This window comes from Vombatus ursinus, unplaced genomic scaffold, assembly GCF_900497805.2.
Source record: "Vombatus ursinus unplaced genomic scaffold, bare-nosed wombat genome assembly UNPS02009062.1, whole genome shotgun sequence".
In the NCBI taxonomy this organism is placed as follows: domain Eukaryota; kingdom Metazoa; phylum Chordata; class Mammalia; order Diprotodontia; family Vombatidae; genus Vombatus; species Vombatus ursinus.
This window is the reverse complement of record NW_020948840.1, coordinates 11,756,340-11,774,354: the sequence shown is the minus strand read 5'-3', so window position 1 is coordinate 11,774,354 and position 18,015 is coordinate 11,756,340. Positions and strand designations below refer to the sequence as shown.

General features: G+C 36.3%; 1 protein-coding gene across 8 annotated transcripts in view; it reads left to right on the top strand.

Moving 5' to 3' along the window:
* RASGRP3 (RAS guanyl releasing protein 3) overlaps positions 1-18,015 on the top strand; it is a 156,182-nt gene that overhangs the window by 73,174 nt on the left and 64,993 nt on the right. For 3 of the 8 annotated variants that reach the window (XM_027850445.1, XM_027850451.1, XM_027850444.1), the window contains exons 3-12: positions 2,887-2,980; positions 4,133-4,216; positions 5,385-5,563; positions 6,045-6,241; positions 6,487-6,589; positions 8,840-8,902; positions 11,622-11,753; positions 15,077-15,224; positions 16,681-16,854; positions 17,276-17,392. In XM_027850445.1, the coding sequence (XP_027706246.1) occupies positions 6,172-6,241; positions 6,487-6,589; positions 8,840-8,902; positions 11,622-11,753; positions 15,077-15,224; positions 16,681-16,854; positions 17,276-17,392 (807 nt within the window). In that variant the 5' untranslated portion in view covers positions 2,887-2,980; positions 4,133-4,216; positions 5,385-5,563; positions 6,045-6,171. The remainder of the gene's footprint in view (positions 1-2,886; positions 2,981-4,132; positions 4,217-5,384; positions 5,564-6,044; positions 6,242-6,486; positions 6,590-8,839; positions 8,903-11,621; positions 11,754-15,076; positions 15,225-16,680; positions 16,855-17,275; positions 17,393-18,015) is intronic. The other 5 variants (XM_027850449.1, XM_027850448.1, XM_027850446.1 and 2 more) reach the window with 3 other exon arrangements.

The following is an 18,015-nucleotide window of genomic DNA, read 5'->3' as shown; positions in this document are numbered from 1 at the left end:
CTCTCTCTCTCTCTCTCTCTCTCTCTCTCTCTCTCTCTCTCTCTCTCAGACGAGAAGAGGTTAACTGATTTGTGCAAAGTCACACAGCTAAGCAGTGGCAGAACTGAGGCCCCAACCCATGTCCTCAGACTCTGAATTCAGTGATCTTTCCACTATACTGTACAACTTCGTTAGTTACCAATAGATTAAAAAAAAAAATTTGTTTTGGTCAAAGATCATGAAAAAAATGTAACTTTGGTTATGTTAAGTGAATGAGATGGTTTTTATGTGTGCTGTTCATAAAATGGATTGCTCTTTCCCTCTTTCAATGGTTTCTTGTTGTTCAGCCATTTTAGTCATGTCTGACTCTTCATGACCCCATTGGGGTTTTCTTGGCAGAGATACTGGAGTGGTTTGCCATTTTCTTCTCCAGCTCATTTTAGAGACTAGGAAACCAAGTCAAACAGGGTTCAGGGTCACACGGCTGGTTAAGTATCTGAGGGCAGATCTAAACTCAGGAAGATGGATCTTCCAGACTCCAGGCCCAGTGCTCTATCCACCATGCCACCTAGTTGCCATTTTCAATGGCTACCCATGGTCTAAAAGGGAAAATCTAAACAGTTTTCTGCTTGTCATTTAATGCCCACATCGATCTGGCCCCACCCTATGTTTCTGTATTTATCTTTCCCTATTCTCTTACTGTCAAAGTATACTATTCATCATTCACTAACCATGTCCCAAGATTTTCCAATTCTGTTTGTACAATTCCCTATGCCTATAAGCCTATGTCTTTCCTTCCTCCTGCCCCAACCAACTCTAAGCTTTACCTATTGAAATTCTAGTTATCTTTCAAGATCTGTCTCGATGATCAATTTTTCTTTGACCCCTTTCCTGTACTTTCTCCTTTCCCCAACACCATTAGATTATAGAATTAGGGCTAGAAGAGACCTTAGAGGCCAGTAAGTTAAGTACTCTCATACGATAGTTGAAATAATTAAAGCTCAGAAAGTTTCAGTGACTTGTCCAATATCACACAGGTAGTTTAATGGCCACCAGAATTAGAACTCAGGACCCCTGACTACAAATCCAGGGCTCTTTCCTCTATACCAAGTTGTCTTCACTCTGAGTATAGTTAGTTTCCCTTGGGCTTCACTTTTAAACTCAAGGAGAGTCATTCTGTTTTCTGATCACTTTAGGACCAAAGAAAAGGAACAGTACTAAGCACATGGATAAGAGCATTGTAATGAGGCTTCTATTATCATACAGTTCTAGCTTTTCTGAGTTTCTGTAATACTCTGAGTACCACAACCAGCAGTAGTTCTGACTTAGGGGCTGGGACTCTCATCTCCCATTCCTTGGTGGGTGGTTGTTTAGTCTTGGTTTGGTCCAGGGGTGGGGAACCTGAAGCCTTGAGGCCACATGTGACCCCCTAGGTCCTCAAGTGTGGCCCTTTGACTGAATCCAAACTTCACAGAACAAATCCTCTTATTAAAAGGATGGTTCTGTAAAACTTGGACTCAGTCAAAAGGCCATACCCAAGGACCTAGAAGGCCACCTGTGACCTCAAGGCTGCAGGTTTCTCACTCCTGGTTTGGTCACTTAGCCTCCCTCTCTTTTATTTAAGCCTAGGACATTGTGATATTAAGTGACATTCCAGTAGCATTGGTAAAAATTCTTCAAATTATACCATCAAGACATTTAAAAAACACACCAATAGACACTGAAGTCATCAAAAAATGTAAGGACCTTTCTATGGTGGGACCTGGAGAGACCTTATTTCTTGAGTTTTTGAAGGTTTCTTGGAAGAAAATGTCTGTGATCAGAATAATAAGTCTTTAATGTACCCAGGATTTGTGTCTGAAAAAACTAGGGAAATTTCTTTAAAAAAAAAAAGTGAAACTCAAATGTTGGGAAATATTTGACATTCATCTTCTTTCATTTTATTTGACTATCATGAAACTCTTTTTTGTGAATTATAATAGTTTTTATTTGTTAAACCTAATAGATATGATTAAATAATAACATTTCTAGCATTATAAGAATGTCATGTGTAAAGCTACTAAAAGATTTTTGCAACTTTACCTATGAGAATAAACATTGCAAAACAGTAGTAAACTAATTTTTTCTCCCCCCAATTCTTTCCCTCCCCAAGATGGTGTGCAATCTGATGTGGGCTCTACATATACATTCTTATTAAGCATATTTTCACATTAGTGATGTTGTGAGGAAGAATTAGAACCAATAGGAAGAACCACAAGAAAGAGAAAACAAAACAAAACAGAAGTAAAAAAAAAAGCAAATAGTATGCTTCGATCTGCTTTCAGACTCCATAGTTCTATCTTTGGATGGATAGCATTTTCCATCATGAGACCTTTGGAGAAGTCTTAGATCCTTGCATTATGGAGAAGGGCTAAGTCTATTAACAATGAACGTCTTTTACATGAAAACTTTACTAATCTCCCCAGATGCTAGTGTTCTTCATCCTCAAACTACCTTCTATTAATTCTTCGTCTATTTTTGTGACATCTCCCTGATAGAACATAAGCTCCTTGAGGGTAGAGACTATTCAATTTTTCTCTTTGCTTCCACAGCAAGGGATTGCAATATCCTTTATATCCAGAATGTCATTTAAACTTAACACCAACCCCATAAAATAGGTACTATGGGAATTATAATTACCATTTCACAGATAAGTACTCTGAAATTCAGAAAAGTGAAGTGTCGTGCCCCAGGTTATCTACCCGGTAGGTGGCAGAGCTGAAACTCAAACCCATGTCTTCAGATTTCAAAGTCTAGTGCTATTTCTACATGCCATAATGCCTCTTATCCTGACTGACTGATAGTCATGAGTGATAGGAGGAGATGTTGACATTTGTTTTCAATTAAATTCAACAAATATTTATTCAGTTCCAGCATATGCAGTGCACTGTTCAGGATTCTTTGTTGATACAAAGACAGAAATTGAACAATCTCTGGCCTAAAGGAGTCCACATTCTACCAAGTATGTTTACTGGAGTACATTTGAAATAGAGAATATATATATGTGTATGTGTGTGTGTGTGCGTGTGTGTGCTTATGTATATGTGTGTATATGCATGTGTGTATGTGTGTATATCCATATATATAGAAAGAGTTATATATAGTTATATTATAATTATAATATATATAATTATGTATATACAATGATTATATTTCATATATACAATATATTAAATCTTAATGTTCCCTATAATAACTTATTTATAAATTTAATATAAAGTTAAGGAAAAGACTCTGGAATGAATGAGCCACTCACTGATGCTTTTAATAAGTATATTTGAATTGGTATGGTATTAAGTTGTAATTATTCAGTTCAAATCAATTCAATGAAACATTTTGGTGAAGCAATGTGGTTTAGGGGAAAGAATGCTTGACCTAGAGTCCAGAAGTCCTGGATTCACAATCCACCTTTGATACCTACTAGCTCTGTGACCATGGATAAGTTTTCTGAGCCTAAGGCAACTCTCTAGAACTTATTAAGTATTAGGTAGATCACTTTTTGCATTGATATAAGGAGCTTCTATACTGAACAAATTAAAAAACCTCAGTGTGGTATACAAAATTTGTTTCTATTATTATTATTATTATTATTATTAATAGTAATGATAACTATCCCTATTTGTATAGTACTTCATAGCTTACAAAGTGATTTTTTTCTCATGATAACTCTATTGTTAGGTAATATAATTATTATTATCATAGTTACTTAATTGATGAAGAAACCAAAGTGCAATAAAGTAAGTGACCCAATGTCACATGGTTACTAAGAGGTGGAGGCAAAGTATGGATTCTTTTGGACACCAAGGCCAATACTCCTGAAACTTCCCCATCATGCCTTTGAATTGCAAAGATGCATTTTCAGGACAAATTAAGTGAAACAATGATTGCTTTTTAAAATCAACATCATACCAAATAGGCAATCTTACTGATTTTATTTCATGCTTACTCATTTGGGTATTGTTCATATGCAATCTTAAATGTGAATTATATTCTTTAGAGTCCTTGGAAAACAAAAAATACTAAACGCTATTAACGTCTTAATTCTTTAATTTTTTCTTTGGTGGTTTCCTTTCCTTTTTCAGGCCCATTCCTCAATTTGTTATGTTCTCTTCAGGTTTCCTTCTAGATGCCTAAAATAGTGATGGCAGCATCCACTCATAAATGTTCCAGTGCTAGGAATCAGTCCTGAAATCATTAGGTAAAGTTTTTCTTTAAAGATATTGTAGATATTAGAGAGTATAGCCAAAAGTATAACATATTGTTACTATAAAATTTTATGCCTGACAAATTTAATATTAAAGAGTGAGAATTGACAAAGCAAATTGTAGTCTAATAAAACTCACGTGCCCATAAAATAACAATTTTTTGTAGGCCATAAATAAAACTTCAAGAAGTTTGAAAAGAATTTTTGTATTCATTTAGATAAATTTCATATTCATTTAGATAAATTCAACACCCTCCTCTAAATGCTGCTCCTTAACATTTTTGGTTTTAAATGAGAAGTCAGTCTAATTGACACAAACCATCTGGTTCTCCTAGAGTAAAAAAAAAAGTCAGTACTTTTCTTGAATAAGAAATAAGGCATAGGAGTGGACAAATCTTGACTTCCACCATGACCCATGGAGTTATTCTTGGCTTGGTCTGTGACTGGGAAATATTTTTAGTAAAATCCTGAAATCTATTGGTGTCAGGGAGCAAATCACTTGGCAAATGAAACCAGAGAAGTTCATAAAACTCAGAGAAATATCTTTTTTACTAAGATTTCAATGGGTTAGAATAAAATTTAATAAAGAAAATATTTGGAAATTTGGAAAGATGTACAAAAAGTCCAAATCCTTTTTTGACTCAAGCAACTAAAATATTAATACTTCATCAATCATTCTTAGGCAATCACTCCAATTTAATTAAGTCATTAAAATGCTATTATTCATACTTATTGGAAGTAGTCAAATAAGCACAAATATGGATCTTGTGTAGAAGTAATGTAGAAACTGACTCATTCCAGAAAGTGTAGGAGTAGTACAGACATTGAATTAAAGCCATTTATGGAAACTCCATCAAGTCTCAGTGGACGGCAATATTGTTGTAAACCATCCAAAATGGAGATCCTACAATGGACCAAAGTCACCCGATTTTTGCCAAGTCCCCACATCATGAGGACTGAGAATATCTAGCTTCAGAGATATATTATGTAAAATGATATATTGGACTTCATATTGTGGGCAAAACCAGCACAAATTGCTTTTGGGAGGGAAAATAGTTCATAGCGGCTGCTTTGCTAGATATAGTCAGCCAGCTGCAGAATTTATGGATTTGAGAATAATCACGGATATTCTATTACTGTTTCTTCCTTGTTTTATCCTCAGTAGCCCCTGGTCCACACTCGATCTGATTTGAGTGGGAAGAGGTGATTTTTTTCTCATGTTGAATTAAGAGACAAAAGGATAACAATATATAAGCCTACGTGTGTGGTGCAAGAGATAATTGGTGCAAAGGCAGAGAAAGGAAATAATTGAAATCTGTCACTCTGTCCTCTTCAGAAAATGTAAGAATAAAAACAGATTTTTTCCTTCAATTTTTACTTATTAGTATACATAAGTATATTAGTCATTTTAACCTTGCCTCCCTAAAAATAGCTATATTCCTTAGATAATCACTATTATAGTATACTACATACCAAATGAAATTATGTTGGCTGCATTCTTAAGTATCATGCCTGCATTAAGAAAAATTAAGAAAGTATAAAAATCAAAACTATGACAAAATCTCAGCCATAAAAAGCAGTTGATGTAGAGCAAGAGATCTCTGTGGTCTTAAGATACCAGGCATTTAAGGGACAAAACAGTAGAAGTTCTTTATCATTATTTTGGTCAAAATAGGCTTTGCCAAATTGGTATTTATTTTAAAGGCAAACGCAATGATTTTTTGTAAAGAACCTTGGGCCAATTACATGGGTTATGACTGGGTATTGTGTATTTGATATATTTAAAAGTGCTATTTTTTAATTCTATATCTTGTCTCATCAGTTTTCCTGAAGTACAACTGAAAATGAAGCCCTCCCTTGACTGCTAATGGCACTCACTTCTATAATTATGGAAATGGTCTTCCTCTTGCTGAAAATGTCTCTAGTTCTTTGACAACGGCTTAAGAACAATGGGGTCAAGTACACTTGGGAAAGCAGCGACATTGGATGAACTGTTGAGCACATGCATCGAAATGTTTGGTAGGAGCCTCTTCTCATCTCATTTCACACAGAAGTGTCTTCTTAGCATTGGCATTAAATTAGAAAAGTGGGGCTTACTCAGCTTGCCAGAGAATACTAGGAAAATGGCAAGTTAAAAAAAGTAGTATTATGGATACTAGGCAAGATATTTCTCTACTGATAATGTATAGTGGAGATAGGAGAAAGAGAAGGAAATGAGGAAAATACAAGAGTACCTTCTTGAAACTTTTATTTTTGTTTTACAGATGACAGGGGAGAACTGAGCAATAGCTACTTGCCAAGAATTGTTCTTTTGATGCACCGATGGTATCTATCATCCACTGAGCTGGCGGGAAAACTTCTCTCAATATATCTTTGCCAACTGTTGTGTCTTTTTCACTAGGCTTTGGCAGTGTAACAAATATATTATAAGCGATGCATTTGGGCATTGACTATGTCTAACTAACACAAAGGAGTCACGATTAAAACAGCCATCCAGTTGTTTTGTGTATACACTTGATTGTTCAATCTAAATAAGACAACTGGGTAATGGGCTGAATTTGTTTGCTTTTTTCATTTGGTTGTTTTAGATCTAGGTTTACTTAGAGATTAACATGTAAAATGGTGAAATGATGAAACAGTAGCTAAATTTATAACTCATCCTACCTTGTACTGAGATCTATTATTGTCTGCAAAGAAGGAATGCCATTTTTAGATGGTTCCAGAAAATAACCATTAAGGGCCATGATTAGGGGAAAAGAAGTAGGGTATATGTATGAGTATATAAACACACATACACACACATATACACACACTCACACTCATATATATATATATATAATGTACATATCATGTTATGTTCTTTATTCATATATTCTTGATATTACATATAATTTATATTATAAATTGTGTGTGTGTGTGTGTGTCTGTGTAAGTTGCCTAGGGCAATCAAAAGTTAAGTGACTTTCCCAGGATGTCAGAAGCAAGATTGGAACCATATGTTCCTGATTCCAAGACCCACTTTTTAATCCTCTCTGCCTCTCATAAATGTAGTTGCTTTGTATACATTTTAATTTTCTTTCCATGCATCCTCTCACAGTCCTTTATGATTTTCTTTTAGTCAAAGTACATAGCTTTTTCATATACATATTAATTTTCTTTCCAAAATTTTTCCAGGGAGGCAATATGGTAGAAGGGAAAAAATGTTGAACTTAGAGTGAGGAGAGACCTGGGTTCAAACTCTGCTGCTGTTACTCATAAACTTATTGTTTAATTGTGACCATAGGCAATCCATAACATCCCTGGACCTCAACTTCCTTCTCCATAAAATGGGTCTAGTGTTTTATAAACCTTGAAGTGCTTATATAAATGTCATCTCCTAATATCTGGAATACAGTACCAGAACCCAAGGGATTGAAACCACTCTAAAATAACAAATGAACAAGAATTTCGAGAATATTGAACCTAATTAGCCTTTTCTTAGTTACCTGATAACACAACTCATTTATGCTTGGGGTACTTAAAAGCAGAGTTGTTTCATTTAAAGGCACCTGTGCTCACAAAGAACATTTATCCTAAATATCTCATTTGAACCTTACAACAACCCTGTGAGATAGGTGCTATTATTACCCCCATTTTACAGTTGGAAAAACAGACTGAAAGAGGTAAAGTGATTTGCCCAGGGTCACACATCTAGTAAGTGTCTAAGGCTGGATTTGATCTCAGATTTTTCCTGACTTGAGGCCCAGTAATATGCCTAGTTTGCTACCTAGCTGCCATCAAATGTGATAATATTTGTTAAGCACTTAGCACAGTTCCTGGCACATAGTAGGAACTTAATAAATGCTATTTCCTTCTACTTTCCTTCCCTCTTTCCCCTTATCCTATATGTACAATCATTTTCTATATCCCTCCCCTCCTTTGTTATTAAAACAAGTTTGTATTTTTAGCTGAGCTTGTGTTTGAAAATATAGTCAATTCTCCATTTTCCATCTGGTTTGTCAATCTTATAGGTTATCTGCAGTATATTTTTAATACCAGATGCCCTGAGTTGGAGTTTACTCAGAGAAGGTAGAAATAGTTATCAGTGTGAATTAAATTATCACAGGTATATCTACAGCATTTTTTTTCATTTTTTTTTACTATTTGTTTTGGTTTGGTAGCAGTCTTTTCTCACACCCTAGATTAGCTTGATTGTTGGGACTGGAGTTGTGCCAGAGGCATAGAATGCTTGAGGCTCATTTCATCTGGGCTCATAACCGAGAGATCTTGGGTGATCCCTAACAGAGTAGGAGATGCTACATAAATTGGACAAACATCTAAACTCCCTGTGGAATAAATAAAAAATAAGTTGAATAAAAACACACTTAAGTCAGTGTGAGACTTTGAAAAGAGCTCACTCCGAATCTGGGCTCTACCTTTTACCAGCTGTGTACGATTGGATGAATCACATCATTTCTCAGAGCCTTTTACCATTAACCTATAAAATGGAGATAATGCTACTGTCTCTACCAACCTCATAGGGTTATTGTGAAGCACAAATAATATATGTGTGAAAAACCTGTAATCTTAAGGCACAATGAAAATACAAACTGTTATTATTTTCATTAACAAACATACGTACCGCGATGCTTGTGGTGAAGGATGTGATGAATTCCGCCTGAAGGTCTGCTACTTCATGAGGTAGGTATTACTTTAAATTTCCCAGTGCTTTTGTTTCTAATTCTGGAAAGCCAGAGAATTGCTATTGGGAAATAAGTCGAGGTACAGCTTAAGAAATCTTAAGGCTGTAGTCTAAACATCATCTCCAGAAGCATTAATGAGGAAGGAGCCTTCATAACCTGACCCCTTCCTGGCATCCTAGTCTTCTTACACCATCCTCCCTTCCAGGTACTCTGGGATCTAGTGGCCTCCTTGCTGTTCCTCACACATGACACTCCATTTCCCAGTTCAAGAATTTTCACGGACTGTTCCCCATGCCTAGAATGCTCTTCTTCTTCATCTCTGCCTCTGGCTTCCTTGGCTTTCTTCACATCTCAGCTAAAGTCCCATCTTCTACAAAAAGCCTTTTCCAGGCCTCTTTAATTTTAGTGCCTTCCCTCTGAGACCAACCCTAATTTATACTTGTACATAATTGTTTGCATGCTATTTCCCCCATTACACTGTGATACAGGTTGTGACCAACTGACACTTTTTTTTTGCCTTTCTTTGTACCCCCAGTGTTTGACATAGTGTCTAGAACATAGTAGGTGTTGAATAAATGTTAGTTGACTAAATGACTTAGTAAAACTTCTTTCTACTTGGAATTGTATCAGGATTTCCATTAATACCATGGCCTATTTAGGTGTGTTACTTAAAAAAAAAAGTGCTATTATTGCTGTTGTTTTGTTTAGGAAAGACACTATTGAACTTGGAGTCAAAGGACTGGCTACCTGGGTGACCTGGGGCAAATCTCTTAACTTCCCTGTGCCTCATTTCTTTATCTGTACTATGAGGCTGGATTGTATGGTATTTAGGGCCCCTTTCACTTCTAAGTCTTTAGTCTCTGATCTATGTTTAGTCACAGTATGTAGTATTTAAGGAAAAATAGTTTTCATCCCAATTCTTTGACCTATGGGTGAGAGGTCAAACTGTTGTAAAAACATGTTTTACATGTAAAAACAAAGCTTGGGAAGGGAGAATTTATTCCTTTCACACCTTCCCTCCCAAAAATCATTTTACATATCCCCACACTGGCCTCTCTGTTTTTGGTGTGGTAAAGGGTTTGCTTTGATCTGTGGCTCTGTTTGGGGCAGTTAGATGGCTCAGTGGATAGTGGGCCAGGCCTGGAGTCAGGAAGATTCATCTTCCTGAGTTCAAATCTGGCCTCAGACACTTACTAGCTGTGTGACCCTGAGCAAGTCACTTAACCCTATCAGCCTCTGTTTCTTCATGTATAAAATGAGCTGGAGAAGGAAATGGCAAGCCACTCTAGTATCCCTGCCAAGAAAACCCCAAAAGAGGTCATGAAGAGTTGGACATGACTGAAATGACTCAACAGCAGCAATGTCTTTGTCTAGAAAAAGACTGTTTTCTGTCTTTGATTCCTCCTGGATGGCTACCTTATGGTTGTGGCATTTAAACCTTATGCTCTGTCAATATGAAACCACAGGTCTACTTCCTCATCATGGAAACCAGGGATAAACATTCCCATTTAGTTAGGCCTTTATCTTGTCCTGGAACCCTCCAAAAATATTTCATGACTTCTCTTGTATCAACCCTGTTGTAAATAGCAGCGTGGAGCACAGTGAAAAGCCAGCCCTGTTTTCCAAGTCCATGGGAGTTGGGCCCTCAGTCCAACTTTTTATTTATTTCATTTAAATATTGTATTTAATTTTATTTAAATATATTAAGTGTTTAAATATGTTATTTAAATAATAACCACAAAAGTAACTTGTCATTTTGGAGTGGAAAATAGGGGAAGAATTTAGTCATGGAGTTTGTCTGATATCATGCAAAACTGAAAGAATCTAAAGACTGAATTATTCATTTTTTAACTACTTGGATGGGCATTGTGTAGAGACAGTCTTTGTCTGACTGATGTTCTATATTGAACATGTTTTTACATAAAATATACAGTGCTACCTGGAAAAAGTCACAGAATTGCTCTATGGCTTAATTTCTTATGTTTGAGATATTCTCTGAAGAACATTAAAATATTGGCACCTACATATATGGGTCATATGTGTTGAGATCCAATTTTGTGGATTTTTTCCATTCATTATTTGTCTGTAAAATAGGTAGAAATAAGTCATATAGATAAATAGTTGATAGGTAGATGATAGGCTTTATTAAGCACCTACTATGTATCAGCCACTATGCTAAGAAATGGCATACAAATATAAGCAAACAAGAGAATCAAGGAGCTTACATTCTAATGGAGAAACACAATATTAAAAGGAGTGCTGGACTTACTCTCTGGGGGTGAAGATACCTCAGGAAGTATCACAGAGGCCTGATTCATAGCAAGATAAGGCAAAAGGCTGCTCTGCCAGAATCAGGGAGAAGCTAAGGGTGTGGTCCACTTTTCTCAGGATGGAGATAATTGGAGAGTGAGGCCATAGCCAGAAAACTGCATCTCAGGATTAATTTTAAAACCAGAAATTTTTTTCTATCCATAAGAAAATTTTAATCTAACAAGGAAAGAAAGTCAAGAAAAATTGTATCAGTATTTATCTAAAACTAGGGGGGAAATAGATTTTGATCTATGATTCAAAGGAGTGGAGGTCAGATATAGTGCATTAGACAGAGAGAGGTAGATCATTTAATGCAATGAGAGCTCTTGGGCAGAGAATCCAAAGAATGACATAGCTTCCCCACAAGCCTAGCTTAAGACCATTACTTGACATTCCATACCTTTCAGATACTGGATTCTGGAGTTCCCAGCAGAATTTAATCTGGATCTTGGTTTGATTCGTATGACTGAAGAGTTTCAGGAAGTAGCCAACCAGCTGGGATATGAAAAACATATCAACCTCATTGACATATCAAGCATGTAAGTAGGGCCCACATGCTCATCCACCAGATATAGGAATTCCCTCGACATTCTGGGCTAACCTCTAGATCACTTAAGGATTTATGCTTAATGCTCTCCCTGTGGAGAGCAACCATATTGGATAAGGCTGCAAGATGTAGGTTGTGCAATTTCCTTGTACTCAGTTAATTATGTCACACAATGGAAACCCATAAATAATGTCAGTCCTGCCTTCCATATGCTGTCAAGTTATCCCTCTAAGAACTGGATAGGTTGATTTTTATCATGCATTTGATGCTTAAGTATTATCTACATTCATACATGTTGATTGATACATTCTGTACTTTGACTTAGAAAACAAATGATACTTGAATTAATTTTTCCCCCTTAATATCTTCTTGATTACATGGAAATATAACCAGGCCCATGGCAAAAGTGTGATGAGAAGAATGCTAGGATACATGTTTGGGGAAGGAGACTGGGCTTAGGGAAATATCAATAATAAGGGAACAAAAACATGTCAGTGAACAAACTCTGCCCTTTTCCTTCACAGCTAAGGGAGTGGGATTCTAAAATAAGCAGAGGAGGAAGAAGGCTACCATTCTGTATCCTTGCATAACATCAGGAAATGCATTAAAATAATCATTCCCATAGGGGACAAGAGACAGACTCAAATGGTAGTGAATGTACTTCCCTGAGCATGTGAGAAGTAGTAAGATTGAGTCCTATATCATTCCTTTCTGCTTTTAGTGGGTAGCAAAATGTAGTGAAAAGAGCTTAAGATTTGGAGACCTGATTCAAATACTGGCTTCACCAATTACTACTTAAATGGCTTTAGACAAGTCTCTTGGCCTCTCTGGGCTTCAGTTCCTCCATTTGTAAAACGAAGGGCTTAACGTAAATGACCTCAACGATCCCTTCCAATTTTATATCTAGGATACTATGGTAATTAAGAGGTACAGAGAGTTAAGGTCTATATATAGTTATTTTTCTGAGAACAAATTAATTCAATTTATTTAACAGCTACTGTGCATTTAACAATGCCCTCTAGCCTCCAGTCAAACCAGATTATTCTCTGTCCTCTGAGTATACTTTGTACCATTTGTTAGACATTTTCCTTTGCCTAGTATGCCCTTCCCCTCCCTTTTATATGCTGTATTTTTACAAGTCCTTTAAAGTACAACTTAAATTTTATCTCCTCAGTGAAACTTTTCATCACATCCTCCCAAGTCTCATAAAGCACTAGATTTTCTGTTTTTATTATGTACTTATGTATGATTTTGCATTCTAGTTACCATTGTGTGTGCTATGTTCCCAGATTAGACCATATGCTACATTATGGCTAGTTATTATATGTATATTATCTACATTTTGTATCAGTGATTCTCAGTACCCTGTACCTAGTATGCTTGAAAAAGTTTGTGCAATTGAATTGAATTGAATCAAAGGTCACATACTAAATAAGCCTCTAGTGCTAATCAACAAGTATTTATTAAGTGCCTATTATGTGCCAGGAGCTTTGCTAGGTGCTAGAGATACAAAGACAAAAATGAAATAATCCCTGACCTACAAGACTGCATGAACGGTAATTATTATAGTAAAGCAGGCAAAGGGGGACCAGAGAAATATTTAACACTTTTGAACTATTGATCAGATCAGACCCATGAGATTTAATATGGTTAATATATTATGGGACTTGCTGGGGCTGCCCCTTGGCAAAATTCTGCAGTAGGAGCCATTTTCTTCTGCTTGGCCATTTCTTCCCTATCTTTATGCATCTGGCCGAGTGCCTGATTCCTTCATGTTGAGGCCGCTACATTGATGCTCCATGTGGGCCTACCCTTTGTGGTGGTATCTCCTGCCTTAGATATTTCCCATAATTTCAATCTCCATAAAAATGTATTTGCCCTGAGTTTAGTCCCTGCAAAGTCCATTCTTCATGGTCACCCTACACTACTATGATAACCCCAGGTGCTAATGATGTTGACAGAGCTCTGAATTTGGACCCACCTCAAACATTTACTAGATGAGACCACATGCAAGTTATCAAACTATTCTGAGCTTCAGTTTCCTCATTTGCAAACTGGGAATAATAATAATAGTATGTACTTAGGGGGTGTTTGTGAGGATCAAGTGACATGAGGAACACTCTGGAAACCTGAAAGTGTTATATCAATCCCAGTTATTATTATTACCATCATTATTAATAACAATTATAATAACTATAATCCTTCCAAGGAGTTTTTGCATTGATAACAGGAACATGTAGGAGATCTCTTAATCCAAAGGAATGACTTCAATGCTAGGTTGCCAGATACCCTGGCAAATCTCTTAGGAAGATTATTTGGGGGCAAACAGGACTTTTCATGTCCTGCAATAATGATCTATAAGAAACTCACTGCTTTATGTGCAGGGTTGGCATTGACACTCTTTGTGCATAGTAGATGTTCAATTAATATTTAGAGCCACTGTGCCTTAAAATGTTAGAACTGGAAGGAATCTTTGATAGATTTCATCTAGTCCAATGTCCTAATTTTACACATAGGGAAGTCAAATCTCCAAGAGGTGAAGTGATTTAATTAAGATCACCATGCAGCATAGTAGAGGCATGATCAGAACCCAGGTCTTCTTATTCCTAGGCCAATCAGTGCTCTTTCCACTATACCACAACATGTCATATTGAATTTAGTTCTGAGCTGAGTGAAATCTGAATTTTTAGTTTGATGCCATGTTATTCCATTGAGATAATAACTTTCATGGTCTCCTATCATGTTGGATGAGAAGAGTCACACAGAAAAAAAGTATCTAAGAAGGGAAAAGCCTGTCTGCTGTTTGGCCATCTGGAGCCCATTGAACTGGCTGAGCACCTTACTTTTCTAGATAGCCTCCTATTATGCAACTTGGCAATTTCTGGAGTGACTTTCTTTAATGAACACTATTATACTATGTGTTGGTCAGAAGATGGAATATGGTATGGATTAGCTTAGAGTTTCAAGGCTAATCCCTTTAAAGAAAAGCATAAAGTCACAGAGAGAAAAATTTGTTCTATGATGCCCCATGTCTGGGGAGCCATCTGCCAAATGCATTCTACTTGTCATACTGGCTTATTAGCTATTGAATGGAGCTTCCAGTTATCTGGGCAAAATACCCAAATCAATCAACAAGCAGGTTTTAAGCACTTATAGGCTTTGTATTAGGTGATGGAGATACAAGAAATTTACAGTTCTACTGGGGGAGACAACAGGTCCATACATAAGTATGTACAGAACAATAACAACTATTGAGCAGCACTATATACTTAGCATTGGCCTGGACCATGTTGACCAGACTTTTCTTTCTTGCAGTCCTTCCTATGACTGGATGAGAAGAGTCACACAGAGAAAAAAGGTATCTAAGAAGGGAAAAGCCTGTCTGCTGTTTGACCATCTGGAGCCCATTGAACTGGCTGAGCACCTTACTTTTCTGGAGCACAAATCTTTCCGACGGATTTCAGTAAGAAACTTGACATTTTTTGTTCCAAGGATAACATGCCAGCTTCCCTAGGAACACCATTTCCATCCTTTTAAAGAGTTGGCAACCTCTATCACTGTACCCCACTGGAAACTTTCCCATAGTCTCACAAGAACAAACCCTTTGAAACAAAGAGAAATATTATCCTGTCATTGTTTGTGGCTAAGAAGTTAAACTTTTGCCCATTTTTTTTCAATGTCTTCTTTGTGGGACTGAAGTTCATTTTTTTGTTTGATTTTTGTTTTGTTTTGTGTTTTCAGATATGCTCTAGAATTATGGACATTCAAAGTTAAACTACATTCATTTAAATGAAGATCTTTGCTCCTTTGAGGGGAAGGAATGATTCATTTGGGTTTGGGTTAAATGCCTAATTGTGGTTGATGGCTTAAACCAGAAATTGTAGCCTTCAGGGTGTAGCCCAAAGCTGGGCTCTTTTTTCCTGGGATCAAGATCCTGAACCAAAGCATCACTTTCCTACTCATCTTGATACTACCTTCTTCCTCTTTTCTGCATTCTTTTCCTTCCTCAAGCCCTGGGTCCTGTTCTCTCAAGTGCCTGCTCACTCATTTGCTATTGTTATACTTCCATAATCATCTACAATTAGTCATTTTCTTATGCAACCTCTGGTGGCTTTTATTTGTCCTGCCATGCTCTGTGACCTTGTCAGCTCCCTGCTTTCCTCTGTACTATAACCTGAGAGGCAGTGACATCAGGGCTTTCTGGAGCAGTAATTTCACTGCTGAAACAGTTTGTGTACAGTAGAATGTTTGGTGACAAGCATGCATTTCTGAAGGATGGTTTCCTTCACTAGGAGATGTGCTCCCATTTGCAGTGGATGTTAGGGATTTCCTGTAGGCATATGTACAGTGGGAGTCAAGTGATCCCTGCATAGACTTATCTGAAGGTGCACACATATTTGATGGCATTACTGTTGCACATCTGAAAGTATTCCTGACTTGTAGTCTCTACTTAAAAGCAACCCTAGTTCTTCCAGCTTTCATTTCTTAGCCTTTCTTAACTGAGATTTTCTTTTAAATTTTTGGCCAGCTGCCCCTAGCCCTGAAAGGATATTAATTTCCTTTTCCTTGATAGAGGCCTTTGTCTGTTAGATGTGAGAGTCCTAATGTTCTTTATGTTACCCTTTATGCAAATACATGATGGAGAATTGGTGCATATTAAGGAAAAAATGTCAAAATTGTAAGCATGTTATGGAATGCAAAAAAGATAATATATATAAATATATGTAAAAAAGATAATAATATGTAAAAAGGATAATATATGTAATATATGTTAAAAAGATGGATAGATGGATGGATGATAGATAAATGATAGTTTGATTAATATATAGATAGGTAAATAGATAGAACAAGGAAGTCACTTCTCATTTTGATATTCTGCTCCAATGAGATTCAGCATTTCTAACTCCTTCCTTTACTAGTTCACAGATTATCAAAGTTATGTAATTCATGGCTGCCTGGAGAATAACCCAACCCTGGAAAGATCCATTGCTTTATTTAATGGGATCTCTAAATGGGTCCAATTGATGGTTCTTAGCAAACCAACTCCTCAGCAAAGAGCTGAAGTCATCACAAAATTTATAAATGTTGCACAGGTAAGGACACTTTTCTCTTTTTGTATGTGTCTAATAAATAGGCTTAAGTTAAGAAGATGTTCTAAACCAGGGATACTTAACTGGGGGAACATGAACTTTAAATCTTTTTTATGATTGTATTTTAATTTTATGTATTTTATTTTAATCATTTAAAAATTAGTCTAAGAAGGGTTAATAGGCTTCACCAGATTACCAAAGGGGTTCAAGCACAAAAAATTAAGAATTCCTGTTCTAAACATTGTTTTTTCAGAGCATTCTCTACTGAGAAAGGCTAGTGGACAGATTTTACATTCTTGTTATAGACGTGCTGAATAATGGGTTTACCTAATGGATTTCTCATGTCTAAATAAGTTATTTATTTAATTACTCATTCACATATTAAGGATTTATTAAACCCTTCCCTATGACATTTCTCTTTCAGAAACTTCTTCAGCTACAGAATTTTAACACGTTGATGGCAGTGGTGGGAGGACTAAGCCATAGTTCTATATCCCGCCTCAAAGAGACTCATTCTCATCTTTCTTCAGAAGTTACAAAGGTATTTATGGGATTTATTCAAATTTAAAACAAAAGTCTTGTTTGTCAGAACTTATCTTTTATGTGCACTAGATATACATTTGTTTGTAGGGGGCTTAAGTAGGAAGTAAATGGGGACTGTGCAAACATTGAGCAAAATTAGCACTATTCTGTGAAAATAATGTTAATAAAAAGAAAATTAAGTATTTTAAGAATGAATTAACCTTCCCTCTGAACATCTTTTATTCATAGTGCAATGGGGGATGAACTTTCTTACATTGCACCTAATTAGAGTAGTATAAGAAGAAAATAGAGTCCTTATGGTAATTTTAATGCAGTGTCCCAGCACAATATGTCTCATTTCTTTTAAGCATTGTCAAGGTTTCTTCCTTGTTCTGTTTCTCCGAGGTCAAAATTTATCATCCATTTTTTTTTCTGTCCTGGAAAGTCATTTCTCATTTTCTGCTAGGATGAACATCACCCGATCTGGAGGAAATTCTCATTGTATTCTATTACTGTATCTTTGTACATTTAACTGACTTAGTACATTTATCTGAGACAGATTATAGCTTTAACTAATTGAGCCAGCTTCTAGTTTTCTCATAAAAACTTTCACTTTCCTCTGCTTACCTAAAATGCATTCTT